The sequence below is a fragment of the Sprattus sprattus genome (assembly GCF_963457725.1).
Source record: "Sprattus sprattus genome assembly, chromosome: 6".
Lineage (NCBI taxonomy): Eukaryota > Metazoa > Chordata > Actinopteri > Clupeiformes > Clupeidae > Sprattus > Sprattus sprattus.
Genome location: NC_137925.1, coordinates 8,132,978 through 8,142,977, shown reverse-complemented (window position 1 = coordinate 8,142,977; position 10,000 = coordinate 8,132,978). Strand labels below are relative to the sequence as shown.

The following is a 10,000-nucleotide window of genomic DNA, read 5'->3' as shown; positions in this document are numbered from 1 at the left end:
TATAAAGTTAGCATACACGAGGAAATGACCTGAGTTTAACCTGTATGTGAATCTGGATACACGCTATGAAATAAGCATACAAGAGGAAATTACCTAAATGAGGTGATTAACCTGTTTAACATTCATAATCATCTTCAAGCACCTGACCTTTTCTCATTCAGGCAGTAATTCATTCATAGAAATGACACACGGGCATCACAAGAGAGGAGATGAGAGTCAAAGCCTCTTGCAGTGCCACCCTGAGCAGGTGCATGGGGTCTGCAATGCACCTGGTAGATGGGCACTCACCTGGCACAGGTCTGCATGCACTGAGGTAAGCTGGTTTGCGTTCATCTGCATTTTGTCTATGGCCTGCTTCAGGATACTGATGCCACGGAGAGGCTAAGGGGACACACACACACACACACACACCCACACACACACACACACACACACACACACACACACACACACACACACAAGAACAAGGATGAGCGGAGAGGAAAGGAGAGGGAAGAGGAATGAGGTGAGGAGAGGAGATGAGAGGAGAGGAGAGGAGAGCGAAAGGGAATGAGATGAGAGGGGAGCAGGTACATGGTGGCAGAGGGACCACAGTATCTGCCACACCTGCATAACTCTCTCTCTCTGTTTTATGCTTCTAAAAGGGCACACCAATGCATCTGCTTTGGACAACAGTGTCTTATAAACAAACGTTAGTTCATGTGGCTTAAAGGGAAGCGAGAAACCCAGTAGCTGTCTATCTACAATTCATCCAAATGACACTTTTTGAAATCCAATTGAAGTTACTAGCAGACTTGCCTGTTTCCGCTCCACAAGGGCATTTGTCAACTGATGGCAGAGGCCAGCAACTGTGAAGAGAGCGAGAGATGAAGAAGGGTTACAAACGTGTCATTTCCTTTACGTGGTGGAGTCTTATGGTCTCCACTCAGGGGCTGGCTAGGCTGAGAAAAGCTTGGGTGCACGGAGTCACAGGTGTCTGTTGCGTATCTGATACACACACACACACAATTACATACACAGTCACATACTCACTCACACACGGAGGAGAAGAGAGGGAAGAGCTATACTCACACGTGTCTGTTGCGTCTGATACACACACACACACACACACACACACACACACACACACACACGGAGGAGATGAGAGGGAAGAGCTATACTCACACGTGTCTGTTGCGTCTGACACACACACACACACACACACACACACACACACACACACACACACACACACACACTCACACGGAGGAGATGAGAGGGAAGAGCTATACTCACACGTGTCTGTTGCGTCTGACACACACACACACACACACACACACACACACACACACACACACACACACACACACACACACACACACACACACACACACACACACACACACACACACACACACACACTGAGGAGAAGAGAGGGAAGAGCTCTACTCACACGTGTCTGTTGCATATCTGATATGCTCTCCATTGCACGTGCTGATGAACAGCTGGACCTGGGAGAACAGCGTCTCAAAGTCGGGGATGTTTGGCATGGAGAACTTCACAAACCTTAGCAGATGAAAAACACACCACAATGAGAATGCCAATCGATTGAGCTGACCATACATGCTGGACACAAATAAATCAAACACCTTAAATGAATCAAACATCTCCAAAAGATCAGACAACAATTCCCTCCAGCCCCATTGGTAAAGCTCAAGAGGTCTAAAGGAGTGTGTGCAGTAACAGTTCAATGCATTTGTCCATTTGATGTCAAATCCATACTATTGATAAGTTCCTATGCCTCTTGTATGATGAGGCCGAGAGTGAGAAACTTCACAGTTTGAAGCGTACTCTGTATTCTCCCCAAGATTTTTCTTGACAACGGCAAGACGTGATAATAATTAACGCTTTAAGGATTCCATGTCAACATTATCAGAGTGGCGCATGTGACACCAGATGAACATATGCATTAAATGGCCCATGTGAGTCCACCCAAAGCCCTGAGGACAGCAGAGGCCAGCCACTCACAGCACAGCCAGCACCCCCAGCGAGTGCTCCTGGACGTCCAGAGCCCCCAGGACAGTGTCCAGGTGGGACAGGTTCTTCGCCAGGAGCTCCCCGCTCTTATTGATCAGTTCACATAGCTGTGTCATCTGACCTGGGGAGGCAGAGAGAACAGCAGAAAGTTCAGAAGGAGTTTAACAGTGATGAACACAACTAAGCAGCAACACGATCCTGAAAACGTTAAGAGAGCAGCACACTGAAAGTTGTCTCAATACACTTGGTGTAATCCGTTTCCAGTTCTAAGCATATGGCATTTGTTTATTTGTTTTTTTAAAGTCATACAGACTTTTGCTAGCCTTGCTCTGAAGTTCAAACATAACTTGATGCATCAGGTGAAAAGCTTGCTGTCACTCCAGTTCACTCCAACCTATCCAAAACAACCGCTTAGGCAAGCTGTCAAGGCCTGCGCCACTCGTTCGTCAACGAAGTGTTACACTGTTACAGAAAGTTTACTGAGCCAATTACTTTGAACTTTCATAAATAGTACCCAATCCTTAGTAATAAGGGGTGGAACCATTAGCTGACACATCCATGAAATTTACTGTGTTGATGACATTTAGCTAGTTAGCTTGCTAGCTGCACCAGTAATGTTATTCAGAACAAAATCCCGGACTGAAAATCACTAGCTACCTAAAACTGCGTTGAGTCGCAACAGAACATCTACATAAAGACTGAATATTCATCGATTGCTTTGAGCTAGCAGACCCTAAACTGCCATTCCATAACTGTTTACATGATGAAGCAAAAAGCAGGTTAGCCAGCTAGCTAACTTAGCCGCCGTGCAGCGACAAAGCTATCTAGCTAGCTGGTCTGCAATGCATGCTAGCGGCCAAAGCATCTACTGCCTGAATGTTTATATGGTAAGCTAGAATTATCCAAACTTACCCTGCGCCGAGAGCTGCCGCACATTGTTCACAAACTGCTCCAGTGCTGAAGCCATTATTTCATGAGTTTACGGAGTGACTGTTCACAACGTTTTCATTCAAATGTCAGCAACAACTCCGTCTACTTTCGGACGGGGCCACAGCCACAGCCGCCACCAACCTCCTAATCTCGCGAGAAAGGGGTTTCCGCCTGACAAATTGTTCTACACGTGCAGTCAGAATGTATAATTTCTTCCTTCAGCCTGCAAAGGTATTGTTTTGTGCAAACCGCTGTCTGAATCTGATGAGGTTATTCTTTTTAATATCTCCTGAAATTTCCGCATGAAAGTCGTGACCACAGGAACAACAAACCTGATACTACCGGGTTATTAAAACAAAGATCCTCACTACGTGAAGATATCCCACTTCGAGGATATTTACTACTCATGTGACAAAATGGTAAGACTGAAATGGACAAAATAATACCACCTGCGGAATTCCAGTGACGATGAAAAACACTTATGGGCTTTTATTAGATGGTCATAGCTCTTTTAGATTTGAAAAATTGTGATAAATCAGATCTCCACACCGGAACCGTCGGCACTTTGACGCTAAAGTAGTACAATCTTTAACTGCTGATGTTGAGTATCTCAAGTAAGCGCCTAGGTAAACTCTTTGCTGTAAAGAGGAGTAGTTACAGTCACACTGCGGGAACAGGCGGTTGACCAATTTGTCATTTGTCAGTCGACTGAGTATAATGTTTCACAGTGGTGTCTTATCTTTAAGTTCAACCTTACATAGGCTTGCTTTCGGGTTGTGACATCCACAACCCATGTCCCTCTGTGTAGAAGGCTAGCTTGATCTGGTGTAAACAAGTCACTAGCTCTGGATCCACTGGTCGAGGAGGAGAATCAGAACCACAGTGAAGCATAAGTTCGTTTAAAATAGATCCTTGGAAACCAATGAGGCAGCCTACTGACAATATAAAACACATGCATGTCTTCAATATCCCTTCTTGAAGACATGTTCAATGAACTTTTGTTCCAACACCACTGTGTTACGACTGGTCATTGAGATAGCTAACTAGGTAGCTAGCAGACACCAGAGTCACTAGTTAGCTATCCTTGGCAGTCCGCAATCTTTTAACAGAATAACATTAGTTGGTGTTGCTTATAACTGATTGACGAGAAAAGGTTTTTTTTATTTCGTTGAAGATCTCAATGAAACCCATTAGAGTACTTAACAACAAAACGACTTTGCAGTTCGGTAGATTTTGTCCGAAACACGGAAGGACTTTCGACCATCCTTATCTCTAACGTTCCTCTGAGAGGCTTACTAGAAACACGGAACTAATTCGCCTGCCTGCAATAATGCCATTATTGCCGGGGATATTACGCTTGGTAAGACGGGAGACTTCCTCCATCTACTGCCAGTCGAGGTGTTTGTCAAACATGTCCTCTGGCAAAAGACTGCGGGTTTTGGTGGACATGGATGGGGTCATTGCAGATTTCGAAGGTGGATTTCTGAATAAGTACAGAGCGAGATATCCGAACGAGCCCTTCATCACATTGGAAGACCGGAGAGGATTTTGGGTGTCAACTCAGTACGGCCAGCTGAGAAGTGACCTCTGCGTAAGTCTCTTTCATTCAGATATCGCCTTATAAAACATTTGTGTAATCTCGGTGATTTCTGATTTACTTTGACCACATTGTCTCGACACAGCTTTTATTTCATGATTGATTGACAGGTGTGACGCCGAAAGCACATTCTGAAAAATTGCCCATGCATAATCGTCACTGTTAGCCTCTGTACAGCCAACTGAATTTGTTTACGCAAGCCAGTGAGAAAGGGAATGAGAAGGAGAGAGGGAGTCGCACTAATGTATTTAAAGGTTACAAACGAAGTGGGTGGAAGCAAACGTGTCGTCTGTATTGTTATTAAGGTGTTAACCTACGTGTTATATCCTAACATATGGTAGGAAAAATGCACACTGTTAGACGGGTGGACAAAGAGGTGGGTGCATATGAAAAGGGGTGTGCATACACTCGGTATGTAACTATAATAAAGGAGAGATTATTTCACACACAGGAAAAAGCCATCAGCATCTGGGAGTCCAAGAACTTCTTCACAGAGCTGGAGCCTCTGCCCGGAGGCGTGGAAGCAGTGAAAGAGATGGCCAAGATGGAGAAGTGAGTGGAATCGGCAAACTGCTGATATAAGATGAGGTCAGCAGACCCCAGGAACAGCTGACCCGGCCCAGATCAGATCAGATCAGATCAGTCAGCTGGTCACTAGGGACCAAGTCACATTTGACCTCACGAAGAAAGAGGATATGCTAGGGAGCTGCCCTTACACCATACAGTAGTCAGCAGAGGATGATCAGGCTGGCCACAATGCTGTGGTTTGCTTGAATTGATAAAAATGACAACATTTACGACAGCGTAAATTGACTAAAATGTTTTCACATTTTACACACATTTAATAGTGTAGGTGCTCCCGGGGCCTGCAAAACATGGCCTTGTAGATAGAGCGAACACTAAGGTGGTGTATTCACTGTAATACACCTTATAATAATAATAATAATAATAATAATACATTTGATTTGTAACACATTCTTCATTCAAAAGAATCTCTGAGTGCCAAGGGTACGTGCTGTTCATTTGTATTGTTTGATAAATTAGATGTGTAGAAGTACATCAGGTCTATTTTCCCACCCCTGCCTGAGACTGACATGTTGCTCTTCCTCTGTCTGTTTCACTTTTCTCTCCCCTCCTTCTCTTCTCTTCTCCAGCACAGATGTCTTCATCTGCACCAGCCCAATCAAGTACTACAATCACTGTCCTTATGAAAAGGTGAGCTGCTCTTAATAGTACTACAATCACTGTCCTTATGAAAAGGTGAGCTGCTCTTAATAGTACTACAATCACTGTCCTTATGAAAAGGTGAGCTGCTCTAACCACCTGCCATGCTGAGGTTTGGAAGCAGATTTCCTTCAGAAAGGAATTGGTGTATATGTGTGCAGGATAGAGGCAATTCTGTTGTACGGAACGCTGCATTTGTGCAGTTACTGTATCATATTTATGCTAGACGTTAGAGCTATAGTTTCAATTCTATTTGTATGCTATTAATTTGATCTAGGCTAGCAGGAGATTAGTTTGTGTAAGTTATGTGTGTTTTGTGATTCATGTGAATTGCTGCTGCAGCTGCAGTTTTCCATATGGGGATCAATAAAGTTATAAATATGTTATGATTTAGATTTAGAGACAGGAATGAAATACAGTGTACACACACACACACACACACACACACACACACACAGTACAGTGTGTAAACTGTAGCTCAGTGTGTGTAAACTCCATGTGGTGAGATCTCTGTGTGTGTCTATGTTGACAGTATGCATGGGTGGAAAAGCATCTGGGACCGGACTTCCTTGAGCAGATTATCCTGACGCGAGACAAAACCGTGGTGACTGGGGACATCCTTATCGACGACAAGCCAGACATACTAGGTGAGCAGAAGAGGTCTACTCTCACACTTTATATATATGTGTGTGTGTGTGTGTGTGTGTGTGTGTGTGTGTGTGTGTGTGTGTGTGTGTGTGTGTGTGTGTGTGTGTGTGTGTGTGTGTGTGTCCTTGTCCTTGTCCTTGTCCTGACACGTTCCCGACACCCTTCGGACCTTTGCACTTCTTTGTGATCCAGTCATGCACTTAAACAGATCCACTACTCCACATGCCACATGCAGGTGTGGGAGGGGGCCGGCCTCCTGTTGTGTGTGGTGGGTTTAAACCCACACTGCATTAGGCTAGTGTGCACACCACCTTCACTAGCATATAATGACATTCAAACACGCTCAGTTTCCCAGCCTCTTGTCTTCTGCACAAAGCACTATGTTTGGGTCACACACGAGACCTGCGTGTGCTGGGGTATGGAAGTTCAGATAATAGCTATTTACAGAGCACACGTGTAAACACGCATACAATGAGGGCAGCTGAAACAGCAGTTTTCTTTACCTTTTTGAATGGAGTAACGCTTTTTGTATGGAGTAACACTTTTTGTATGGCGTAACATTAGTTTGCATGTTTGGAATTCTCCGGCTACTTGGTTGTTTGTGTCATTTTTGTCACCATGAGTATTTGTTTATCAGAGGCAGTAGCCTCTATTTCTGACTTGTTTGCCAGGCGAGATAATCAGATGCTGTAGTGTTTTTGTATTTCAAGTGTGTGTGTGTGTGTGCTGTGTGTGTGTGTGTGTGTGTGTGTGTGTGTGTGTGTGTGTGTGTGTGTGTGTGTGTGTGCGGTGTGTGTGTGGGTGTGTGGGTTTGTGAGAATATTGCTGATGTCACTTCCTTTTTCCTGTCTACTGTAGGAGTGGAGCCTAACCCCACCTGGGACCATGTGCTGTTCACCGCCTGCCACAACAAGCACCTGCCCCCCTCCCCCGCCCACCGACGCCTCCTCTCCTGGGCCGACGACTGGAAGGGGATCCTAGAAAGCAAGCGTCACTGAGGGAGGGGGGTCGAAGCCAGCCCCGACTCCCCCGGCCCCCGATTCCTGCTCACTTCCTGTCTATCCCTTATCTGATTGGACAAACCCTACTCACTTCCTGTGACCCCTTGGCAATGGGGTATTTATTCATAAGGTGCATTGGACTTGGACTATGTGAAGACACATTTTATTTTAACCTCAAATTGGAGGGTGCAGTCCTGCTGAGCTCAGCCAGAGGGAGCTCTGTCAACTGTTTACCACTTCAGGTGTGTAATGATAAGAGGTGTTTGAGGCTCAGGCTCTTAACCTCACTCCATACACACACACACACACACACACACACACGGAAGCATACGCACAACCAAGGCATAAGCTATTTCCTGGTTAGAGTAAAGAGACATGGTGTTATTCCAGCATGTCTCACAAATGTCACAAGCTGGTATATGTCTGAGAATGGTAGTGTAGTCATGTAACGCCTGTGGTAATAACATAACAAATGCAAAGCTGCAGCCAAAGCTCGCAAAGCAGCTGCCCTTTTCTGTACTCCAGATGACACAAAAGAGATCTCAGTACTCTCCATTACAGCCTCAGGTTTTTACAACCATCTCTGACGCACTGAAAGCTCACAGCTGTTCTAACCCGTACATACAAACTGTTATGATGTGTATGTGTATGGCCACTAGGGGGCACTGATAGCACACCCATATCAGCTTAGCGCGTGGTTCACATAGAAATCAGATAATGGATGTGGTGCGTTTAGTGTCTTTGGAGAGAAACACCCCAACACTTAACACTGTCTGTGATGTGGACCTCTGTACTACACGGCACTCTATTCTACATGGCCATGGGTGCCACCTGACTCCTCAGAGGTCAAAGGTCAAGTGAATTTAACAACAGGTGGTGTCTGTCAGGGCTGTGGATTTATCGGATCCCAAAAAAGTTTTGTAAGTGTCAGAATCAACTTTTTCTTAGGATTTTTTAGGGTTAGGGTTAGAGTATAAGGCTAAAAACTAGGTCTCGGTACCCCTACCAATGCCTGAAAGTATGTTACACTTCCTGTATGACGTCATATGACGCGGATATTGTACTTTTTTGGGATCCAAATAATCCGCAACCGTCTGTCAGTAACCATTTCAAGTCCTGTGGCAGATTTTTGTGCAACATTTCCTCGAATAGAGCAGTCAGGTTAAATCTAGATGCACATTTATAAACGTTGCCAGGCTGCCAAGATTGTTATACACACACACACACACACACACACCACCCAACCAACCAGTGGTCTTGCATGTAGATAAACATATTTCTCCATGGTCACCTAGACAGGGACTAATAGTCCAAAGCCATACGTAATGTGGAAATAATTCACGTATTTGGGATGTAATTGATGCTCTGTACTTGTGTTTGTGTTCCTGTTGTGTATACGACTGAGATGGGAAACACTTAAACTACGACACGGTTTGGTTTTTAGCATGATTAGAAAACCCTTAAGCTTTAGAGTCACACACACACACACACACACACACACATATGCACCGTTGACACTTTTCGGTTTTGTGCCAATGAGACCTGAGGTTGCGCTACAGGTGACCGCTGGTGTTTACATTGTGCTGTCCTATAGAACACAGACAGTATTCTAGAACCTTCAGAAATGATCTAACGCAACCAGGGCAACACAGAAGAGATAGACTAGAAAGGTCCAACAAGAAAGCATATTGCACATATCACTGGCTTTCTGTGCAAGTGGCTGCCTGGTTGGATACAAGTTTTGTCAAAATATTATATCATAGACCTAACATAATGATAATATACCATTTACAAACTATAAGTAATAACATGTAGAATTTACCAAAAATTGTATTAACAATTGACTACATAATTTCCCATATTTTATGCATTTTAAACATGTTTTATTGATTTTTGTTTGCAAATGTTTATTTTCTCCTGAATGATGATTTTATTTCGTTGCTGTGGAGCGATGCAGGAGTAGAGAGGGCAAGAGGAAGCCATGCAGCCGTCTCAGGTGTTTGAACTCACTGAGAGAGACACACCTGAGCAGAGAGTGTGGAGAAGGCATGCTGCCGTCTCAGGTGTTTGAGCTCACTGAGAGAGACACACCTGAGCAGAGAGGAAGTCCATTCTGTTCTTCTCCATTTTAAAATACAGCTTTTGTTACCTGAGCCATAACTTGAACGTCTGTGCCGCTTGGGTACTGCTGAGGCTGCTGTTGTGACATCACTTCTTCCTGCTCTCTGATATGCATGAGCTTGCGTTTGATTGGTGGGATCCCTGTGTTCCTTTGGTGCTCCTCCTACAGAAACATGAGGAGGTTTTTGTTTTTTTAATGAGAAGAGATGGAAAGAACAACATGACTTAAGGGTGATGAATAAAAAAACTCTTCCGATTCAAACTCGCTTCTCTGATGGTCTGTTTTACGGTCATTTCCACATCCACATTCATTTTCCGAGACGAAACTTCATCCACATTTTGTGTGTGGAAAGCAGAAAGGAAAGGAGCTGAATATCTGAACTTGGCACAAAAACAAATTCTGCTGAACAGATTAAATAGTTCTCTGAATTATCTCACAGACAAGCATCACACACCATCTAAA

At 44.3% G+C, this 10,000-nt stretch overlaps 2 protein-coding genes across 2 annotated transcripts in view; one reads left to right on the top strand and one right to left on the bottom strand.

Moving 5' to 3' along the window:
- Nucleotides 1-3,234, bottom strand: part of cops3 (COP9 signalosome subunit 3) — a 7,776-nt gene extending 4,542 nt beyond the window's left edge. The window contains exons 1-5 of the mRNA XM_080840525.1: nt 2,929-3,234; nt 2,008-2,137; nt 1,433-1,545; nt 799-848; nt 289-381 (exon numbers count right to left, since the gene is read on the bottom strand). Coding sequence (XP_080696651.1) covers nt 289-381; nt 799-848; nt 1,433-1,545; nt 2,008-2,137; nt 2,929-2,983 — 441 coding nt within the window. The 5' untranslated portion in view covers nt 2,984-3,234. The remainder of the gene's footprint in view (nt 1-288; nt 382-798; nt 849-1,432; nt 1,546-2,007; nt 2,138-2,928) is intronic.
- Nucleotides 3,235-3,626: 392 nt separating this feature from the next.
- Nucleotides 3,627-9,793, top strand: nt5m (5',3'-nucleotidase, mitochondrial). Its single transcript, XM_080841251.1, has 5 exons — nt 3,627-4,537; nt 4,995-5,095; nt 5,698-5,758; nt 6,300-6,414; nt 7,274-9,793. The coding sequence occupies exons 1-5, from the start codon at nt 4,277-4,279 to the stop codon at nt 7,411-7,413; spliced, it is 678 nt and encodes a 225-aa protein (XP_080697377.1). The 5' UTR covers nt 3,627-4,276; the 3' UTR covers nt 7,414-9,793.
- The last annotated feature ends 207 nt before the right edge of the window (nt 9,794-10,000 follow it).